This window comes from Pelodiscus sinensis, chromosome 5 (assembly GCF_052426305.1).
Source record: "Pelodiscus sinensis isolate ZL-2025 chromosome 5, ASM5242630v1, whole genome shotgun sequence".
Lineage (NCBI taxonomy): Eukaryota > Metazoa > Chordata > Testudines > Trionychidae > Pelodiscus > Pelodiscus sinensis.
Genome location: NC_143056.1, coordinates 124209232 through 124232678, shown reverse-complemented (window position 1 = coordinate 124232678; position 23447 = coordinate 124209232). Strand labels below are relative to the sequence as shown.

At 49.7% G+C, this 23447-nt stretch overlaps 1 protein-coding gene across 1 annotated transcript in view; it reads left to right on the top strand.

The window, feature by feature from the left end:
- The window catches only part of LOC102449708 (ras-related and estrogen-regulated growth inhibitor-like), a 33886-nt gene extending 17913 nt beyond the window's left edge, over positions 1-15973 (top strand). The window contains exons 4-5 of the mRNA XM_014577822.4: positions 1644-6541; positions 14192-15973. Coding sequence (XP_014433308.2) covers positions 1644-2129 — 486 coding nt within the window. The 3' untranslated portion in view covers positions 2130-6541; positions 14192-15973. The remainder of the gene's footprint in view (positions 1-1643; positions 6542-14191) is intronic.
- The last annotated feature ends 7474 nt before the right edge of the window (positions 15974-23447 follow it).

Genomic DNA, 23447 nt, shown 5'->3' with positions numbered 1-23447 from the left:
GGGGACTCCAGCTTTGCTTTTGTGCTTTCTGACCTCACCAGAACCCCATCATGGGCTTTCAGCAACCCTAATTCATTGCTGCCCATTGATGCTCTGTCTCTCCCGTTGCTGCGTACAATACAGTCCCATTTTATCTGCAGTGTCTGGGGAGATCCAAGACCCACAGATGAAGAGAGGAGCAGGCCACTGTGCTGAGGAACACACAGCCCTACTCTGGGCAACCAGAGTCTGGCTTTCACAGACCGAACGGTCTGCATTTATCCAGACCTACTTACACAGGTTCAATCAAGCCAAGGGAGCCACTTTAACCCAACCTCCTGGCCCTGCGGGGCATTGCTGCTGGTTTTGTCAGCACTCTGTAAATGTACTTTGCCCTTTAAAAGACAGACGAGAAGCCTCCATCCCTGCCAACCAACAGCCCCGCTGCAGCACAGGGGAGGTTCCTGGCAGAGGTGGAGGTAAAGGACAGAGCAGAGAGGGGGCCCTGTGTCTGGCCAGCGCTGAGTAAGGTGCAAAGCACTCAGGAAAGAGGAGGCAGAGTGTGGGAGGAGACCCAGGATGTAGCAACATTCGGCAGTTTGGAGGCATGCAGCGAGGAAGAGGAAATAGCAGCGAAGTGGGAGGGGGAGGGGTGAGATTACGCAGGGCCTTGCAGGGAGGACAAGGACCTGGCATTCTGTGTGCCAAGAGACAGGAAGCCAGTGCAAGAGCTAGGGAGGAGAAAGGTGAGGGGATCGGAGCAGTGGGTGAGGAAGGTGGCTCCAAGACCTCAGAGAGTGTCTTCCCAATGACGCCGGGGGCTTGGCTCAAGCCCCATCGCAGCAGTTTTGTGGCTAGACTAGGGGGCTGAAAACACAGGCCATGCCTAGAGCTTGAAGGACAGCCAGGCGATGGAGCTAGAGGAAAGGCGGGTACCAGGGCCACACAGAGACGCTTTCATTTGTGAACAGCAGCGGAGGGTTGTTTGCGAGAGGCATGTTGTGTTGAGATCGTGTTTAGTTATTTCCTGGTAAGATGCCAAATGGCTTTCTGGCGTTGGTGCCTTTAAATTAATTATTACTGCACGGTGGCCTGCAGCCAGGTGTGTCATAAAGTAAGCTGGGTCACACTGGATCAGTGGTTAGATGGTCAGCCTGCGATGAACACGCTGCACTTACGGGCGCTGTACTGCGCAGGGTCTCGGCCCGAGGAGGGGAAGGTCTGTGGTCCTCCTGTCTGTGGTCACTAAAGAGCCAGTGGCACTTGGTGCTACTGTGAGTGCCTGGCCCAAGTCCCAGCTTGGATAAGCACATTCTGCCTCCCTACAGAACATCTGCAGTTTTATCTGGATGTAGCACCCGGTTCCCGTCCTGAATTGTCATTGGCGGTTGTGTACCACCTGTCTGTGGTGTGTGAAGCAACCCCTCTAGCTCTCTCTGTTTCCTCAGCTGACATAGATTGGTGCAGCTCCATAGACTTCAAAGGAGCCAGGCCGGTCCAGAGGCTTGTTCCTTCGCTGCTGAGAGTTTTACTCTGGACTCCAGCGGGAGCAAGAGCAGGGTGTGGGCCGAGGCTGGTAAAACATTCTGCGCTCTGTGCATGAAAAGGCTCCCGCGAGCGCTGGCGTGTGGCGAAGTTTAAGATTTCTGTTCTCCCCACCCTAGGAGGAAGACTCCTTGCAGATTGAGGAGAAGATCAAGTGGGGTGACGGCTTTGCCGTGGTGTACTCCGTGACGGACCGGTGCAGCTTCGATGAGGTCATGCGGCTGTGCTTCCTCATCAACCACATCCACTCCAGCCCCAAGCGGAGCAGCGGGAGCGACCCGCCGCCTGTGGTGATTGTGGGCAACAAGAAGGACCTGCAGTTTGACAGGATGGTGTCTGCTGAGGATGGCGAGAACCTCTCCAAAGCCCTCAAGCACCCTTTCTACGAGATCTCCACCAGGGACAGCTATGAAGAGACAGTGGTGGTGTTCCACACCCTGTATAATGAGCTGATGAGACAGGGGCACTTCTCCCCGGGATCCTTCAAGAGGAGGGCTGTGTCGAAGCTGATGGAAAAGATTCCCAGGATGCACGCCAACTCCACCCTGAACTCGGGCGGCCGGAGCCTCAGCTTCAACTCCTTCAGGGATTACATACCGGAGTGAGCCACCCCCTGGGCATGGTGTGGGAGAGGACAGTGCCCAGGAGCAGCCTAGATTGGCAACAGACCGGCTGCAGGCTGCTCACCTTCCCAGGCTAGAGAGCGCTGTAGGTAGCAAGGGTGGGCCCTTTTGGGCATCTGTGTTCCGGGAAGGTCACAGTGCTGCTGGCTTCCTGCAGGGATTTAGTAAGAGGGGTGTGGCTCTGGGCGGGGGTTGATGCATCAGCCATTCGCCTAGAAGCCCAGGGGGTTACTTTCTTGCTTAGGATCAGCAGGGAAAACTCATTGGGAGGGTCTTGTCCCTCCCCCCCATTCTGTGCACATCAGAGACTGCCACTGAACTTAACACAATGGGCAGGCTTCCCTCTGGGGCGGCTTGGGGGTGGACTGATGGGGGCAGGATTGAGGCGCGGAGCTGTGTGGATGCCTAGTCATGGCAAAAGGGAGATGCATTGGCAGAGTAGGCAGGAAGCTTGCACAGCACATGCTGCCTGGCTCTTGAGCTCCCCATTCCATGAGCACAATGTAGGCCAAATAGTGTACGTCGGGCTTTTCAAAGCAGGTCAAGCCAAGAATCCAGCCAGCCTTGTCTGCTGTCTTCGCCAGTGACCAACATGGGCTACTTTGGCTGCAAACAGTTGTTGGTGCATGGACGCCGCTAGCCAGGGGAAGCGGCCAGGCACCTTTGAAGTGTTTCATGCATTCCCTGTCCTCCTTTCCCACCCTCACGTCGGACCCCCTTTTGTCCCCATCAGAGTCAATGGCAAAGTTCTCTTTCCCTGCGGCGGTGCAGAATTAAGCCCTTAGTGCCTGGGTGGCCACACTGATGCGACCCCACCAGCTCAGGATGATTCTCAACTTACCCACAAACACTCAGCACTGAAATGCTTCGCTCCACTTCCTGTGAGTGCCTGCTCTGGTGGCCATGGAGAGCTCACCGAGGTGGAGATCAGATGGCCATGTAGGGGACAGAACCTTATTTCTAGCTGCCATAGATGTTTTTAAATGTCTCTAGCTCAGATGATGGAGTAACTCTCAAAGGACATTGTTGTCCCTCTTGCAGCTCCCTGAACTTTTTATTCATTTTTTTTTTTTTTTACCCCGAGGAAAATAAATCGACTGAAAAGAGAAGATCAGAGGAGCTAAAAGCAGTTTGTGGTCCCACCTCTGCCTACCCTGGAGTCTCCCTGCCAATCCATGTGGTTTTGCAATCCTATTTCTGTGTTTACAATTTTTGACTTTCTTGTGGTTATTTAAAAGATTTGCAGAAACCAGGGAAACTGACTAGCTAGGAAACCTCTGAAACTGACTGTGCACCAAGTGAAATAAACTGGGAAGACCAACACCTGCCTAAGTGTCGCTTGTAACAATAATAAGGGACCTTTCTGAAACAGATGGGGGATTTTCAAGTTGGCAATATCCCTATGAGAGTTGTGTGATGGGAATTCAGCCATTGCTCTTTACAGGGCTAGGAGCAAGGCAGTCTAGTACAGGTTGAACCTCTCTAGTCTGGCACCATGGGACCAGACTGTTGCTGAACCAGAGAATTTGCTGGACTACGGGAGGTCAGTCTAGCGGCATCACCAGAACTTCTAATGCTTATTGGACAGTTAGAGGACATTTAGGAGTAAATTAGAGCTAAATAACAGAACATTGAGAGCCCGGACCAGTGGCTGTAAATAAACTTTATGAGACCTCAGAAAACTTGGTCATACCCATGATAAGTGGACATCCGGCATGATTGAAATCATGCCGGACCATAGATATTTCGGGACCAGAATGTGCTGGATTAAGGAGGTTCAACCAAGACACAGACGAAAGGGGACTTGATGGCTCAGGATATTGGAGCTCTTCACTTTTCGTCTGTTGGTGTGATTTCCCTCCACATAGTTGAGATGGGTAGTAGCCAAAAGTTTCCACTTGATTATGAGAAGGAGGATGGTTTAGGGATTAGGGTGCTTGCCTAGCTGATCTAGGTTGAATTCCCTGCTCTGCTACAGACTTAAAGCAGAGAGCTGAATCTCTCTGCGCCTCAGTGTTCACCTGTGAAATGGGAATAATAGCACTTCCCTGCCTCACAGAGGTGACGTGAGGATACTAAAGATTGAGCCATTCCTACACCCCAGGCGTGGGGGCAGTATAAATAAATTTGCTGGCTGTTTAGGGGCCTGTTTGAACTGCTGCCACCCCAACATTAGCCACTAATTAAGAGTGACACCTCAGACTATTGAAAGCAGATGTTCTCTCTGTTTTATTTTTCTGCATTTAAACTATAGCCATCTCCCTTCTTGCCTGTCAGGCTATGTCTACACTGCACACCAATTTTGAAATAACTCATGTTATTTTGAAATAACAGAGTGCATGTCTACACAGCAAGCCTGTTATTTCGAAATAATGGGCTTCTTACTCTGATTTCTGTAACCCGCATTTCACGAGGAGTAAAGGGAAGTTGGAGGAAGAGTGTTCTTCCTTCCACTTTCTACTGTGTAGACAGCGCCAAGAGCCAAATTAAGCTGTTTCGACTTCAGCTACGGAATTGAGGTAGCTGAAGTTGCATAGCTTAATTAGACTTTAGCCCTGCTGGGTACACGTGCTCCCAGGCACTGACTGTGGCTTGCACTACAGGGAAATGTTGAAATGTAAAAGAGAAAACGCTTTACAGTACCATTGTTTATAAAATATGCCTATTAATCCCAGGGTTTGTAAAACCTTTTTTGGTTTAGGCTGCATGAGCGACAGCTCTTTAAATAGCTCAGTAAATAACATCTTAGGCCAGGGAAGGCAAGAATTTCAGATTTTGCTGTCCCTCTTCAGCCTAAAAGAACCAGGCACATTTTAATGATGTGTGGGGGGGGGGAGGAGGGAATGTTGTGGATGCTGCACTTCTGGCTGAATTGGTGCATCTTGTGTTCTTTGATGCTGTGTGTCTGGGTCCTCCATCTCCCAGGGGAGAGAGCATGCTGACTTCTTGCATGTTCCTAATGAATCTAGCCTTGATTTACATTTCCATATCACTTCAAATGAACTGTATTTTTTTTGTGGGATCTGCAGCTAATGTCTCCAAACCTAGGCCCACTAAGGGACTCTGTCAGTCCAAGAGGATTTTTCGTTTACTGCACCATCTGTCCCCTGCTGAATTTTCTTAGAAGCCAGTATGCGTGCACTATTCTCGACTGCCAATCTCTGTAGAATAGATTTGAGTTACTGCACATCAAATTTTAAGAAGACTGCATTTCCACCGAGACCCATACTGAAACCTGTGCTAACAGTCCCTGATAACCATCCTTCTCTAGCCTAGGAGCCAGTGAAATATTAATCTCTGTGGGGATTGCTCCATCTTAATGCCTTTGCTTTCTAGTGTGGTTGGATAGTGAACGGAACACTAGACATCCAGTTGAGGAGGTTTCAGTGTTTATAATGAAGATCAAATAATCTGATCATTCTAAATACGGATGAAATGGAGCAGAGGTAGGAATCTGATGGTGCCCAGAAGAACTGATTTGTTTGTCTAGTTATTAATTGTCCCATCTTTGTCGAAGTTACCAGTGCGGACCTGCTCGCCGTCTGTTGCGAGCCAGGTAGGGAGTCCTGTATGATCACTGCCGTTATACACAGAATTTTTATATCCTACTGACAAAACTGTTGTTTTTGTGAACAGATGCCTCATTGGGGAGCAGACCGCACGTGCTCAGCATGCAGCTAGCGAAATCTCTTCCAGTGTCTTCACACAGAGGGGCTTTCCAAAAAGCATCCCTGGCTTTTTAAATCATAGAAATGAGAGACAGAAACTTCTTCTTGAGTTTCCTTCTCTAACCCCCCCCCCCACCCCCAAGTAGCTCAGGATGGTTCTTTCCAGAATATAACTTTGCTACCTGTCATGGATTTGCTAAACTCGGTGATGTAAATAACACCACTTATGTTTCTTGCCAACTGTTGCACTGTACAGCCCGTTGCATTCTGTTATAATAAAACTCAACTTGAGTCACCTTGTCTGGTTTTGCTTTGGCCATTGACAGCCTGGGCTCTATCTTCTGTAAAGGAAGGGCTGTGCTTTGTCTCTGCAGCATGCAGCCAGTATTGTTTGCTGTCTCTATCTAGGGCCGGCATGGTGGTGGCCGCTCTGTAAATGTATGTAAATAATATAACTCAAGCAGATGTCTCTTGGTTCTCACTCCTGTAACCCCGACAGGGACAGGTGTGAAATTTGCCAGTGCCAACTTCACACACACGGAATCGATTCTTTTGGGATAACGTCTACTGGTTTTCACACGAGACCTTGTTTTGATGCTTCAGAAGAAGGTGAAAATTGCTCCAGCATCCCGGGAGTGGACCGTTCAGCAGTGCAGACAAAAGAAGCTGTAATTTCTACTGCTTTCACTTGCATGGGGTTTTCAGCAGACCAGATGACCCAGTTTGGTAAGTCACACAGGGCTCTGTATTTCTCTCATGGGCTACGTCTACACTGGCCCCTTTTTCGGAAGGGGCATGCTAATTTTGAAAGTGGGAATAGGGAAATCCGCGGGAGATTTAAATATCCCCCGCGGATTTAAATAAACATGTCCGCCGCTTTTTTTCCGGCTTGGGGAAAAGCCGGAAAAAAAGCGTCTAGACTGGCCCGATCCTCCTGAATAAAGCCCTTTTCCGGAGGATCTCTTATTCCTACTTCGAAGCCGGAAAAAAAGCGGCGGACATGTTTATTTAAATCCGTGGGGGATATTTAAATCCTCCGTGGATTTCCCTATTCCCACTTTCAAAATTAGCATGCCCCTTCCAAAAAAGGGGCCAGTGTAGACGTAGCCATGGTGTGTGTGTGTAATTCTTGTTGCCTTCCATGTGAGTTTCTGCTGCAACATGGGGAGGGCCTCTCTTTCTAAAATGTTGTGAGCTGGATGCATGTTGTAAGATGGCAAGAAAAAGGGTCCATGTCTCCAGACACACCCTTCTGCAGAATTAAACATCTCTCCTGGATCAGACTTTTTGACTGTCTAATCCCAGGGCAATACCAAAAGTTCTCTCTTCCACCTGAATGTGGAGAGCTATAACTCTTCCCCCACACTTCTAACTGTACAGTTATGACAAGGAAAACAGATTGTGGGAAACTTTTATTACATTTGAACACAGCCAGAGGTGAGAGGATCCATAGAGTCATGCTTGATGTGTGTGTTTGAAGCAGGAAAACTTCTCTCTGCCCATTTTCATTGCTGTTATGGCTTTGGTGGAGAAGGCCCTTAATGAGGCTCCATCAGGAGGTGACATCCTACAGAAGCATGACATGCACAAGGGAGTCACTCCTGCCAGCACCTTGCAAAGGAACCAGCTTCTAATTAAATTCACAGTGAAGAGACCATGTTGAGCCTTCCACCACGCCGAGCAGTCAGCGTGGGTGACACTAACTTGGTGATGTTGATCCTTAGAGTGCCGAATTAGAGCTCTGAGCGCTGGAAGGCCGGGCGCTCTCTCTCCTGCCCCAAAAATGATCTACGACAAAACCATCTCCAGCCACAAAGCACCTGAAGTTGTTTCTCACCCAAGACTTAGGCCACCTGCCTGCTGCTCCTGCCCAGTAATCCTACCTCCTGTCTGGTGCAGCTGTTTATATACCTCCTATGTATGTCCTGTTCACATGCTGCATTTCCCCTCCTCCCCCCCCCCCCCCGCCGGCCCGGAAGTGGTAGCTGGGGAAGACAAGTCATGTTGTGGGTTTGAGCTAAGGGAGATAGGGGGAGGAGGATTCTGGAATTCCTCCTCTGAAGAGGCCTCTCTGGGCTCCACCTCCCAGCAGGCAGAAATCTTCCCAGGCACTGCCGGTCATCCTCAAGCCCTGGAAATGAGCCAATTCTCAGCCAACAGCTGTAAAGCTGTTCAGTGTTTTGAAGTACATCAGTGGGGAGTGAGGGGGACAATGACAGAAGCCAGGCAAAAGCCAGCTTTTCCAAAAGCCGCACAACAGCATCGTTCCAGGAAGTTTCCAAGGAGGTGATGGTGACACAGGCGTCCTGCCCCAGGGGCTGTTCATCTCGCCCTGTCCAGTCCCCAGGGGACCAGCTACTTTGTTCTGGGTTGTTCCTGCATGAGCTGATCCTTGCCAGAGGGGCTAGGGCTTAGCTGATGTTTGTTGACAAGGGTCAGTCTCAGGGTGGGTCAGTAGCCCTGGCCGCTGCCTCACCTCCCGCCGCAGCCTGGCTGCTCCTGGAAATGACCCCTGCAAGCTGGTGGGTTGCTCAGCTGCTCCCATCAGTCTTCCAGCAGCTCATCTTTCTGACGTCACCTTCCGGGCTGAGTTGGATGGCGCCGAGATTTTCCATTGCTGCCGCCGGCAGCAGCTTGGCGTTGTCTGGACATGATGCTCCAGAAACAATGCCCTCCTTTCCCATCATTTCAGATACTGGGATGTGCTGCTGGGAATGCATGTCCCTCTAGTCCCGTCCCTCCCCTTCCTGCTACAGAGCCTTGTGAAAGGGCCTCTTGCAAACCTACCCGTCCCCTGGGCATCTCCTGGGACCCAGCTCCCCCTCAATCCACATTGTCCATCCACTGTCCATCCGAACCCAAAGCGAGAGAGAGTCTGAGCTTAGTTCACCCCTGCATGGGGAAGCAGCATTGGAGGGATTCCAGTTTGCACTGCTCGCCTCTCTGGGCTTCCAGCAGGATGGGCAGCTTGAGTGGTAAATAACCACTACAATAGTTAACTGATTAAACAATTCAAATTATACTGGGTAACTGGTTAAACATTGGCAGACCGGCAGGGGACAGCCGGCATCCTACCTGCTGGCCAACCACAACTAGGGGATGAGGTTCTGCCAACCTCTCCAGCATGTCCAGGGGCAGGGTCCTGCTGGCCCAACACAGCTGGGACTGGAGTCCCACCTGTTCATCCAGGCTGCTCGGGTGCGGCCAGGGTGCAGCCTGCCAGCACGATGCACACCCAGCAGCCATGGCGCAGTTGGCCATCGACGCAGACACTGGGTAACTGGTTAACCTTTTGCATCCCTACCTGGAGTGTGCTGGTTCAGCACCTGCCCCCCTCTCCCTGCAGCTGTGTTTGTTGCATCTATTTTCCTAGCCCACCTGAGGGAGCCCACAGTGGGGAGGACATGGCCCCCTTCCCGAGTCGTCTTCCCGCTGAAGCCCTGTGTGCTAGTGAACGATTTCCATGTTAGGTCTCTATTTTACTGCTGCTGTGCCCCATCAAGCCATGTCCACTGAGTGAAGGGGATGAAATGGCTTCTCTGGACATCTTGTGTTTTGGGAAAGTCAGTGTGTGTAAAACAGCTGCCCTCTGGCTGGCAGAGAAGGGGCTAGAAACTGGCCACCCCTTCTCCCCCCATTCCACCGCCCCTCCCTCTTGTCCCCATCTGGGCAAGCAGGCTAAGAACTAGAAGAGCCTGGCCACACAGGTGAGCCATGTGGCTCAGGGCTGAGGTATGTTAGCACAGGGGGAACTTACCCTGAGGGTGGCCTGTGCTGTATCTATTTGGTGAGAAAACAGATGTGAGTCTCCAGGGCTGGTCATCTGGCCCCTCTCCCTCGCACCCAATCCCCCAGAAACCTTGCAAAGCAAAGGAGAATGCAACCACCCCACACACACCTCGGCCGGGGGAGGAGCTGCTGTCGTGGCCTCACAGCCAGGAGGGAGAATAACGGGTGTGATGGCTAAGATGAGCTCAGTGACCTTCCTGTGCAGACCCAACCCCAGACTATTGGGAGAGGCTGTGGGAAGGCGGTTTTGCCTGGAGTTTGCAAAGGACAATGCTAGGCCTCTCCTATAGCCCAAGGAAAGACTGTTTTGTGCCACTCCCAATGGCCTGAATTATGTGAGATGGGCCCTGTGTTTTGTGGTCCAGCAGCCAACCCGGAGGACGAGTGCCCTATTGGGTAGGACTCCCTGGCTTGCAGACTGCTTGGGCAATAGCCACTTACATCTCTAATCTTGCATTAGGGGTCACTTCATTGTCATTGCCTTTGACCCCTTCTCACAGCGGGGCTCCCTCTCAGGCTGGTGCAAAGTGCTCTTCAGTCTATGCTAATGGAGGGGAGCACCCTTCAAGCATTGGGTACGCACGGCCAGCAGAGAGACATGCAGCTAACGCTAGCAACACCTGGACAGGGAAACCAGATCATTAACCCACTTCGTTCTGTGTTGAAAGCCTCATCAAAAAGATACATTGGCCAGATCGAAAAACTCCAAGGCAGGAACAAACAAATGTTCAAGAGCCCCAGGCATTCCATTCCCTTACTCCAAGGCTATGTCTAGACTGCAGGCTTCTTTCAAAAGAGGCTCTTTCGAAAGATCGCGTCTAGACTGCAGGCGGATCTTTCGAAAGAGCAATCCGCTTTTTCGAAAGAGAGCACCCAGCGAGTCTGGATGCTCTCTTTCGAGGAAGCCCTATTTACATTGAAGAACGCCTTCTTTCGAAAGAGGAACTTTCGAAAGAAGGCGTTCTTCCTCGTGAAACGAGGTTTACCGCCATCGAAAGAAAAGCCGCGTTCTTTCGAAATTATTTCGAAAGAACGCGGCTTGAGTCTGGACGCAGGGGAAGTTTTTTCGGGAAAAGGCTACTTTTCCCGAAAAAACCCCTGAGTCTGGACACAGCCCAAGTGCTGTTGTGGCTTTCTGCTGGGATTAGAAGCGTCATTGTCTAAGTGGGCTTGACTGCTGTCCAGACCCTCCCCAGCCTCACCACTCTTAGACTTCTTTTCTCCTCACACCCGCCTGTCCTGCTGGATAGTAATTTCCTCCACTCCCTGCCCCCTCGCTGCCACTGCATTGCCTGCTCCCAGAAAAAGTTGGCAAGAACTTCCCAGCTAATGTCAGCCAGACATTTCACACCCCTCGGCTCAGTTTAAAATAACAATGGGGTCACGAGGCACCGGTTTTTGTGCTGGAGGAAATAAAGGCCTCAGCCTTGTGGTCTAAAGCGCCAGATGATTTCCCCGCATTGAACCAGAATGCCGGGGGCATGACTAAAGGAGAGTTCAGCATGTCTCTTATGCCTCCTTCTTTACAGGGCAGGGAACATGGTGGGTAAAGGGAGGAAGTAGGGGTTGCTATTGATATCCTATTGCTCTTCAGGGCTGAGGTGAGCCCTTAGGATCACAGGGTTGGAAGAGACTTCGGGAGGTCACCGAGTCCAGCCTCCTGCCCAAAGCAGGACCAATCCCAACTAAATCATCCCAACTAGGGCTCTGTCAAGCTGGGACTTAAAAACTCTAGGGATGGAGATTCTACCACCTCCCTAGATAACCCATCCCAGTGCTTCCCCACCCTCCTAGTGAAATAGCTTTTCCTAATATCCAACCTAGACCTCCCCCACTGCAACTTGAGACTCTTGCTCCTTGTTCTGCCATCCGTCACTACTGGGAACAGCTCCTCTCCATCCTCTCTGGAATCTCCCTTCAGGAAGTTGAAGGCTGCTATCGAATCCCCCCCACCCCCCTCCGCCCATTCTTCTCTTCTGTAGACTAAACAAGCCCAAATCCCTCAGCCTCTCCTCGTAGGTCATGTGCTCCAGCCCCCTAATCATTTTGGTTGCCTTCCACTGGACCCTCTCCAATGCGTCCACATCCTTTCTATAGCAGGGACCCAGAAGTGGACGCAATACTCCAGATATAGCAATGCCAGGCCTCCCACTATAGACACACTTCCCTTGCCAATGTTCACACAGGCCAGTGAGGGGTTAATGCCCATGAAGTCCAGGGAAGGAGGAACATTCCGTTCCTGGCCAGTGCTCTCTCTCAGTGTTGGTGTGGGAAGATCTGGGGGGTGTCTAACCAAGGCAGTTTGCCTAGCTCCAAAAGCAGGCAAGCTCCTTATGGCCCACTTAAACTGCAGATCGCCCTGCCCAGTTCCATTCACCCCAAAGGCTGGTAGCTTATAACATGAGGCTTGAAACAAAGCAAAGGATAGTTGTGTGGTGAGGCTACTAGCTTGGTATTCGAGATCTGGGTGCATTTCCCAGCACTGCTGGTATGACCTTGGGCAAGTCACTTAATATCTGTGCCTTGGCTCTCTGTCAGATGGAGATAGGATGTCCTTTCTGGGAAGGTCTGTGTCTCACTGGGTGTATGTACAGCACCTGGCACAGCAGAGACCCTAGCTGGGCCTGGAGCCCCAGCTGCAGTACTGTTGTGAATGAATAAACCTAAGAACTAAGAGGTGGTCAGTTCGGAAGCAGAGAGCTAGGCAAAGCGCTGGCTCCTGATGCCGCAAGTACAGAAGTTCTAAATTCTTCTTTGGCCAGGCAGAAAACGGCCTTCAGCCCTGGAGGGTCTTTGTCCTGAACTGACCCCTTCATTTTTTTTTTTTTTTTGATTGCAAAAGGAATTCAGAAATGGGTTTTAGCCAGAAGCCTGGGGTATCTGCTGCCCTTATTTAAATCTCTAGCCACATCCCAAAGGTCGGCAGGCTGTTTGTCTTGCTTGTGGGCTATAATTAGAGAACAACTATTTCTGTCAAACTCAAATGATTTGCAACCCTCGCGAGGCACTTTGCTGGTGGGGGTTCCTTTGGCCGGCTCACAGCTGCGCGGCAGAAGCTTGATGGAACATTTGGGGTGGGGCTGAGCGTCCTGCAAGCCATTCCTGGAGAAAAGCAACAGCCAAGTTGTCCGCCGTGATGGTTTCCAGCCCTGCACTTGACAGTGAGGTGACGGCTGTGAGCTGGAGCCCTCCAGCTGATATTTTCATGAGTGACATGTCCCGAGTTTCTCTGGGACGCTTTCAGACAGACGGGGCCCAGCATCTGCCGCCATGTAGAGTTCTCCCCTGCAAGAAGAGGGGTGGTGCGTGTTGGTCACGTACTCCTGGCTTCCGTCTACTTTGTGGGGTCTCTGCAGCAGGGGCCTGGAGGAGGGTGAAATGAATCAGCCCACTCTGGGTGTTTAAGACAGGAGAAGGTACCCCATGGCTGAGCTACTGCCCGCTGATATCAATGGGCCTCTTTCTAATGATGCCAATGGATCATGCCCTAAGTGCTCATGAAAGAACGTGACCAGTACCACTGGCTTAAGGCAGGCATGCCACAGGCAAAGGATATATGTCGCTTCTTGCAGAGCCCTGCCAGGACACTTCACTCCTGACCAGCAGCACCGCTGCTAATGTAATGCTGCACTTCCTACCTCAGCTCTACCTGTGCACCTTAATCTTCCCCTGGAATTCTCTTCCCGTCGCCACAGACACCACAGTGTGCAGAAGCAGTTGCATAACATTACTCCTTTCGCACTCTCCCACCTTCTCCCTCCACAGCTTTGCCATGTCTGTAAAAGGTGAGTCTTTTACAACTCCTGCCCTAAACTCTTCTGTGGTTCTGTTGCAAGCTGTTCAATATTTGCCGTTTGCAATTATGCAGCCAAAGGTGGCTGCTTTTCCCCATTAGTGAGGGAAGGGTCCCTGTAGATTTTGTCAGTTAGGATGCATAGTGTGCAAACTAGCCCAGATCCTCCTGAAAGGAGGACTCTGTCTAAAGGGAAGTCACTATTAGGGCTTGTTTTCACTGTGCAGAAGATAGACACTGCCGTGGCTCATTTTCCAGAGTTTGATTTAGTGGGTCTAGTAAAGACCTGCTAAATCAAACTCAGAGGGTGCTCCCATCAGCACTGGTACTCCTGCTCCAGTAAGGGAAGCTGATGTAAGTGTTTCCTCCTATCAACCTCTCAATGTGGAGACCACGTGGAAACTCGAATTAAGGTACATCCCGTATCTTAATTTGACCTTCCCCTATAGTGTAGTATAGACCTGGCCTTCATCTCATTCTGCATGTCACACCAGCCAGACAACTGTTCAGTTAATAAAAGTCAATTGAACCTCATTTTCCTTTCAGAATGAGATTTTTTTTTGGGGGGGGGAGGGTGAGTTACCTCCAGGTGTGATAGATCAGCCACAGCTTAATATCTAGAAATAGCTCAGTATCTCTTCTGCTGCTTGCTGGAAACGCATGACTCCTTGGGGACAATTGCTGCTTAGTTTTACGTGATGATCCTTTGAGCCAAGAGAACTCTGTGTTCCTTCTGGAATAACCTGCTGAGTAGACAGAGCATCTTGTCAGCAAACTCTGTTTCTCCCTTGCAGGAACATGCCAATACTCGTTAGAAATCCTGTCCATCCTGGCATGTTTTTTGAAACTAAAACCCTAGGATGCTGCAGGAATGGATAACTCTACAGCTGGCAAATCTCTGGCACCCAGCTGCGGCTTTGGAGCTGATGTTGCTGGCTGATGGTAATCGTATGTGGATTGCAGATGGAAGAGAAAATACTTTTCCTGAACAGAACAGCAGATTTTTAAAAAAGTCAACCTTCAAACCAAAACTATGGCTTAATAATTGAGGTCTCTGGTTGAAGGCCCATCCTGTCCAAGGAAGAAACCAATGTATCAGCTGGAAATCTTTGCAATGTATTTTCTTGGGAGACACCTTTGTTTATGCATTGCATAGTCTGAGTTCCTTGTCTCTGTTCTTAGCTCTGGAGATGCGTCCATGAGTCTGACTCCTGTTCCTTAAGGGTCCTTCTGCAATGGCTGCATCATCCCCAGTGAGCAATCCAACCTCCTTCATGTTGCAACCCGCTGTTAGGGTTGATTGTACAGTCAGAGCAGAACAATGGCCTAGAGACTCACCATCCTGAATATCTCCTGTTAGGCCTAGTTCTAGATGGCCCAGCCTGTTGTGTATCCTACTCTGGCACAAAGCGGGCAGAAATGGCCCTGGAGAATAACTCCAGCTCATGGGACGCTGTGGCTGGTGTGCAATTTCCCCAATGACACTAACATAGGCCTCCTCTTTGCCCCTGGTATGGGACATGTCAGGAGAGGGTAGCTCATAAGGGACTAGTGCGGTTAGAAAATAGTGCGGGGCTGTCATTCACACTGCGGGCAAAGACGTTCCCAGGCAACCTGCCACTACAAGAGCTGCAGCTGTGGCTGAATCCCGCCGCAGGTAGGAAGAATCAACAGGAGCTAGGAGGCTACCAAAGGACAAACGTCCCTGTACACAAAGTAACAGAAAACCTGCCATGATGTAGAAGCAAAGTAGTTAAGTGAGAGCCAAATCTGGCTCAGTCGGGTGGGGCAGAAGGGGGAGCTTTGCAGGAGGGAAATTCATTGAGGTTTCGTTTTCCCAGAGTTTATCATAAAACCCTTTCAAAGGCTGACAAGCACTGTAATGTCTGCTCTGGAGATGATTTATCAAGATTTCAGAGATTAAAAAGAAAACCAGCCATTTTTTTTAAAAGCTCCTCTTCATTCAAATGGCTCCATTGTGTCTCATGTATTAAGGAGCATGGTCAGGCACTCAGGGTTATATTGTGATAGAGCACTTGAGCAGTCATAGGACATTCTTGTCCACTTGAGGCCAGGTCTACACAACAGGGGAAGGTTGAATTAAGACACGCAACTGCAGCTACGTTGATTATGTAGCTGGAGTCGATGTACTTTAATGCGAGTTTCTGCGTGGTCTCCACTGTCGGAGGTGGTTGGGGGTCAAACGCTCCCATCAGTTTCCTTTACTCCTCCTGAGGAGCAGGAGTACCATCCACAATGAGGGTGCCCTCTGAGTTTGATTTAGCAGGTCTTCACTAGGTCTGCTAAATCGAACTCCAGAAGATGGATCACGTCAATGTTGATTTTCATGTAGTGAAGACATGGCCCAATCTATTTAGCTGAGTCTTGAAAGAGACAAGGTGAGTGAGAGAGACCACTTTTGAGCTTACACAGCTTGTTAGTGTGTTATAGATTGGTGTAATAGACCAAAATCCAGTGTTTCTAGGCAGTCCATGATTTTTAGTGTATAGCAGCTATAAACTCCCAGGCTCATCTTTTGAAAATATTGTGCAATTTTCTCCCCCCCCCCCCCCACACACAAAGCAATCACTCCATATCTGACTCATCCGTTCTCCTCATCAAAGGAAACCTGCCCACTGCTTTCAAAAGACAAGCAAGTTCAAGAGCTTAAATTCGTAACTTTGCTAGACCCTAAAAGTCATGGTCTTAATGAAGACACTGGATAGATGATTTATTAGAACAATCTGTGACCCACTAACCCCCCGTTTTTGTCCTATGACTTCAGGAGTGATTATTGATATGCAGCGTAGTTGTAGCTGCGTCGGTCCCAGCACATGAGAGGGACAAGGTGGGTGAAATAATATTTTTATTGGCCCAACTTGTGTTAACTTCTTATGCAAGGCAGGGTTCAGACATGCTGAGGCCAATGTCAAGTTTCAGAGACCCCACAGCATTATAAAAAATGCAATTTAATAATTGTTTGTACTTTTTTGCATTTTTGTGCGTGAATCCTGCATTGTACTTATGCTAAGCAGTATGTTCTTCCCTGTATTTAGGTCTGAGTACCTTTCCCAGACCTGAAGTAGTTTGGAAGTTTGGCTCTTTCACCATGGCCCCCACCTTACCCACCTTGTCTCTCTGCTTTTGTGAAACACATGACTGGGCTTAATCCAAAGGCAATGGGATGAGATTCTATATGGCTTGTGTTAGAAGGTCAGACTAAGTGATCACTCCAGATTTAAAGTCCATGAGGGTCCCAGGCTTCTACCCTGCTTATTTACGGGAGTGGGAGGGGTGAATTAGGAAAGCAAGAAGGAATCTTTCTTTTTTTTCTTTCTTCCTCCTAGCACTTTTCTATGTAAAGAGCTTTAAACCCTTAGGCTGTGTCTACATTGGCCCCTATTCCGTAATAGGGATGCAAATGTAGAACTTTGGAATAGGCAAATCCGCAGGGGATTTAAATATCCCCCACGGCATTTGCATTTTCATGGCTGCCACTTTTTTCCGGCTTGTAGATAAGCCAGAGAAAAGCGCCAGTCTGGACGCGATCCTCCGGAAAATAAGCTCTTTTCTGGAGGATCTCTTATTCCTACTTTCAAGAGATCCTCCGGAAAAGAGCTTATTTTCTGGAGGATCGCGTCCAGACGGGCGCTTTTCTCCGGCTTATCTACAAGCCAGAAAAAAGCGGCAGCCATGAAAATGCAAATGCCACGGGGGATATTTAAATCCCCCGCGGATTTGCCTATTCCAGAGTTCTACATTTGCATCCCTATTACGGAATAGGGGCCAATGTAGACACAGCCATAGAGATGCAAATCAGTCTCTAAGGCCGAAAGAGCCATGCAAGCGGGCTTCAATTCTGTGGCAACAGAGTGGTAGGGTGTTGCTGATCTCTCACCCACCCTTGCAAAATGATTTAGAGTTGAGGTAAGCAGTAGGGTGACCATATTTCCCAAAGGAAAAAATGGGACACAGTGTGGGGCTGGCAGCTGTTGGCTTGAGCCTCTCCCCACTGAGGGCTGGCCCGAACTGCTTGTCCAGGCCTTGCCTTTCCCTTGCACACAGCTGGGAGTGGGGTCGCTGCTTGCAATGTATAGTCAACCTGTGGAACTCCTTATCAAAGGATAGTGTGAAGATCAGGTCTTCAACAGGGTTCAGAAAAGAACTAGATAATTCATGGAGGACAGGTCCATCAATGGCTATTAGCCTGGATGGACGGGAATGGTGTTCCTAGCCGCTGTCAAAAGCTGGGAATGGGTGACAGGGGATGGATCAGTTGATGATTACCTGCTCTATTATTCCCTCTGGGGAACCTGGCATCGGCCATTGTTGGAAGACAGGGCATTGGGCTGGATGAACCTTTGGTCTGAGCCAGTCTGTCCGTTCCTATGTTCTCATGAATATCCCATCCAAAATGGGACATACAGTCACTCTAGTGAGAAGTGGGTGATGAAAAATATTGCTAAGTCCCATCCCAAATTTCAAAGGCCTGCCCTGGATTTGGGCACATGCAAATACAGGTGCACAGATAGCTCTTTACATTCCCACCGCACAGCCATGCTCCCTGAGATACACCCAACCCCAAAAGGAAGGATTTAAAGGTTGCTTTTGGGCTCTTTCAAAGCCACACCTGTGAAAAGGAGGGAGCTAAGGAAAAACATAGGCATGTAATTTTAAATATCTCATCGAAACACTTTGCAAGCCCCTTAATCAAAAGAGCCGGAGGCTTTTTTAAAATGCCTTCCACTTAATCCCTAATGAGTAAGACTGGCCCCAATCACTTCCATTATTAGTGTTCTGAGCCGTTATGGTACTCCTGGTCCTTCTGTTAAATGTGCAAAGCAGGTTGGTTTTAGCTCACAGAACTGGTTTAAGCTCACAATAGGGGCTGGAACCCAGATCTGGAAAAGGCAGCCTTATCGTGGATCTCTGTTCAAAGAAATAACCCGCGCACACACATAGAGGTCCTTTTGGGACCAGGGAAGTGGGTGGGCATAAGCCCACCCATGGCTATAGGACCCTCCCCCAGCCTACCCACTGAGTCCAGGAAACCAGATAAGTACTTGGAATAAAGAAAAAGAAAAGCAGGGCAGGCATGAAAGGCAAAGGGTCAAAACAAGGGAACTGGAAGGGGATACAGAGTGGAGCCCAGGACAGCGCTTACTGCTCCTCCCACACTTGCAGGATCAAAAGCAGGATGTTAAAAACCTTGTTTTATTTTTTTATTCTTTTATCCCTCTGAGACTTAGTGATATTTTGCACATTTATTTTTTCTTTACCACCTCCCATCTGGCAGCATGTGGCACAAGGCACAGTCTCCCCATCACTTTGTAAGGAAGGCCGACCTTTTCCAGGATGGAGCCTGTACTGTATTTTTTCCTCTGTGGAGATGAAAGACCCTAACCTCTCAAAGGGTTATCCACCACCACATTACATGGCACTCTGTGTTCTTCATACTCAGTGCTTACTCCAGCAGGGCTGAATGAACTGTAGAGACACGATTAAAATGTCCTTGCTTTACACCAGACCAAGACAGGACTGAGTACGTGTCACGTTACTGGATTTTGAGGGGAGCAGCCAGATCATTGCTGTACCCATGGGGGGTGTTGGTCCCAGAAGTGGCACAAAGGGGGGCCATGTGAGGTGTCAGAAGCCTACTTTCTTCTGATTCCATATATGCTATTCATGCAATTGTATAATGTCAGTATGTGAAGTTATAAGCATGTACTTTGTGTGGATACCAAATGTTTCTCTATATGTGGTTGAACTATGGGCAAAGCAGCTCAGTCTATGGACATGCTAACAAGCAAAGCTCTGGAACAATAGCCCTCTATAGGCCAAGGACACACCTCAAGAGTGATGACTCATACCTAGGGGCTACCAGCAGGGAACACAGGGATAGGCCATGGGCCAGGTGACCTGCTATAGCCAAGAAGAGACCAGGAAGGAGGGATAAATAGGCCATGTGGCTGACTCCATCTTGGTTCTCAGCTCAGCAATTCATCCCAGAGGCAGCAATGTAGGGATCGAAGAGCCGGAAAGAACTGTGGACCCATCCTGATCCTAGGATGCGCAACAAGAACTTTTAAACCAGCAGCTGTGATGTCTCTGCTAGAGCCTGCATCGAGAACTGGGAGATTCGATGCATGTAATGTACTATCCTTTAACAACCTTACTCTCATGCTTTTCTTTATTGTAGTAATAAACCTTTAGATGTTAGATGCGAAAGGATGGGCTCAGCATGATTTGTGGGTAAGATCCAGAGGGTAAATTGACCAGGGATCTGTGGCTGGTTTCTTGGAACCAGACAGAACTTGTTCAGGGTAGGTGGGATTGAGTTCTAAGACCCCCCCCCACCGGAGTATGAGGCCCGGGGCCATCTGGGGCACGGATATTGCTGGGGTGTCGGAGGGGTTTTGCTCGTGAGGCTTCAGGTAGGCTGCTGAAGTGCTCTGTGGGACTGGTTTGTGGCCTGTTTGGGAAGGTCACCAGTCTGGGGGCTGTAAGGAACCCCGAATTTGAGCAATTCGCCCGGAGCGGATGCCCTCAGCTGTGCCCAGACGCGGCCCGGTCCGTCACAGTACGCAGGGACAGAGAGAAGGGAGGGAGGGTCCAAAAGCAGCAGAGAGTCCTATGCAAGCGGAAATAATGTGCAAGGAATGAGCAAAACAGGGCCATATCTAGGCAAACCCCATGGCCACTGGCTAACGCAGGACATAGGACTACCTGCTGCACAAATGCAAACCTGCATAACTTGAGCTAAACAAACATTTCTATAAGGCGCTAAGGCTTAGAGCCTATAGCCCAGGGATGGGGAACCTAAGGCCTGGGGGCCAGATGCAGCCCCTGGCTTGCCTGGATCCAGCTCCCAAGGCTCAGCTTTGGGAAGCCCACACTAGCGCTTCAGCCTCCCTGCCACCCCACTACCAGGCTGAAGCACACAAAATCTGCTAGCCTGGATCCCACCAGGCTCTGGTGTGTGAAGGAAATGTGGGGAGTGTCTTTCTCCTCAGCTGGGGGCCACATCACTGAGGGTTTGTTTGGGTTTGCTTCTCATTTGTGTGCAGCCCCTTTCTGACTTTTCTGTGGGCCAGCGGCCCCCGACCCAAAAAAGATTCCCCACCCCTGCTATAGCCCATGTCAGAGAATTGTTTGAGAATTTGTCTGACATATTCCATCCGGCAAAGTGCAGTTGGGCACATACCTATTGAGAAAATGTGAAGTATTGTGCATTACTGAAGTCTGGCTGGGGACTCTGTTTCTCCAGTGCTACTGGAGCCTGGTGTTTGGGCCTTAGGTCAGTGGTTTTCAAACTGTTGTGACCCAGTGCTGGGTGGTGGAATGTCACGCTCTGGGTCTTGTTGCTGCAAAGGGACCACCTGACCAGTGGAGGTGCTAAGGCAGCTGCCTGCCCTGGCACCACAGTCTGTGCTGTGCCTAGAAGTGGTTGGCAGCAGGCCCAGCTCCTACGTGGGGGTGGGGAGCGCACAGGGCTCCATGCACTGCTTCTGTCCCGAGCACTAGCTCCGTACTCCCATTGGCTGGGAACCTGCTGCTGGTTGGTCCTGGGGCACAGCATGTTCTGCAGTGCTAGGAGAGGCAGGTACCTGCCTTAGCCTTCCTGCTGCACCGCTGGCCTGGAGCTGCTCAAGCTAAGCCCCTCCTGCCCCAGCCTTGACCCCTCCCCCAAAGCCGTAGCCCTCTCCTGCACTCCAATGCTCTCATCCTCAGCCCCACCCAGGAGCCCACACTTTAGTCAAATTATATTGGGTCATGGGCATCCAGAATTTTCTCCAACTGGGTCACAAGAAACAATGTTTGAAGACCACTGCCTTCGATGATGCAGCCAGCACTAACTCCCAGCTGCTTGATTCTTGTAGCTCATCATGGAAACGCACAGAAAATCCCTACACCTGTTACACTGCATGGAGCGAGGCAGTACCATTGCCCTTCCCATTTAAGTGTGGGAAGAAAACAGACACCAACAAATACATTTTAAACAATTCTTTGAAAAGAGCGTGATTGTAAAGCGTGACTGAATTCCGATGATTAAAAATCAGAGAATGGGCATCTTTATCAGTTAAATGGAGAATCATTTTAGTGTAAAGTTACACTGTGATGAATGCATTCAGTTATTTACCACTTGGCCATCTGTTGCCCCCTCTCCTGTTTCTCAGAACCAGTGGGAACTAACTACTGCCCAACCAGGCAATCAAACTGGGGCTTTGGCAAAGGGACAGATCATCCTATTCTATAAACTGGGGGGGAGGGCACACCAAACAAGAGGCTATCTGCTTTCATTTTTTCTACTTGCCCTTAAATGAAACAGGCCAGGGTTACAGAAAGGTTCAGTCCACCATTGCTCAGGGCTTAGCAATCACTGACCTCCAACCATGGCTTAACAGGATGGCCTGGCCTTTTAAGGAATTGGGAAGAGCAGGAAGGCCTGCACTGTTCCATAGACTCAGCTGGTCACCCATGCCTGTCAAGATGTGCCAAGACTTCAGCTGGAGAGGAGTCTTAGGAGAGGTTAGTTTTTGAGATTGGCTTTAGACCTAGCATTGTGAGGAGCAAATGGCTACTGTGTTGGCTGGGGCTGGTTTTGTTTTGCATTAAAATTCTGAGTTAATATTGTTGTTGCCAGTGGGAAGGGTCTGCAAGAAAATTCAGGGTAGTATTAGTTCTTCCTGGCCTGGGGGAGCAGCCCACCTGGCCTCTAACGAGGTATTCCAAAAATGAATGGAAGAAAAGCAAATAGCAAGAGTCCTGGGTCTGTGGGGAAGTGGGGTGGTTTCAGAATGTTGTTCCTGTGGGTCCCTGACTGCTGTGCTGTGTGTCCACTGCCCAGTGGATGGAGAGACAAGCCTAACAGCCTACCCACATCCCAGAGTAATCGGGGGGGAACTATTATTTTCCCTGTAGCTACGCCAACAGTGAATTTGGCTGGCAGACTGGAAGCTCTTCAGTCACCACTGAGCTGGTGCCAGAGAGCCTCAGAACTGGGCATCTAGCAAAAATGGTGCTATAAAGCACAGGCCTGTAGCGGAGGGGGTGTGAAGGGTGCAAAAGCACCCCCCCCCCTCCCTGCATGTTCCCCATACTCTGGCTAGCAAGGGGAAGGCAGGAGCACAGTGCCCTCATCTCCCTCCCCCATGCTCTGTCCAGCCAGGGCAAGGCTGCGGCTGATTTCCCTGCTTATTTGGGGGACCATAGGGGATGTGTTCACACCCTTGCAGTCCACATTTACAAAAAAAGTTCCCACACCCCGAAATTCCTGCATATGGGCCTGAACCAAAGCTTTGGAACTTTACAAAATGTCTGGGTTTTAAAATGAAAAGCTTCTCTCAGTCTGTTAAGCTCTTTTAAAAAGCAGCTCTACAAGACTGGGCCATCTTGTTGTGGGGCAAAGTGGTATTGCTGTCCAGCTAGTGTGTCCATGTGACTAGAATCCTCATGGGCAGTCTCATTTAGAAGACAGCTTAGAGAAATGTCTAACTATGATGATCCAGTAGGTGGTGGTGTTAACCCAGGAGGTTAGGAGACAGGCAGGTTCAGGCACAGCCTTGCATTGCAAATCACCGCTGACTTTTCTGCCAGCTGCATACAAATAGAAATAAACGTGTGAGCGGATAAAATCCTTTTGAAATAACAGCTCATTCTCCCTCCCCTATTAATGTCGGGCTTCTCTGATTCCTGTGTTAGCCTGCTACCTGCACAGGGCCAGCTAGAATTACTCTGGGGTCTTGTGATAGGAACTGGCTTTATCACTGAACTAGGAGAAAGGGCTAATGATACCACTAGTTAGCACTTCCATAGCACTTTCCATCTGGAGACCTCAAAGCACTTTTGTAAAAGAAAGTAAGTGTCATTAACAAGGCTATGACCTTTATTGTCGCCCACAGCCCTTCCTGTCTGCTACTGGAGAATAAATGTGCAGAAGGCTCAGGAAGATAAGAAAGTGGCAACCTTTGGTTGCTTATTTCCCTTCTTCTGGGAAGAGGAGGAGAAGACCCCAGTGAGTTTCCCCACCAGGGGCTCAGAGGTTTTCCA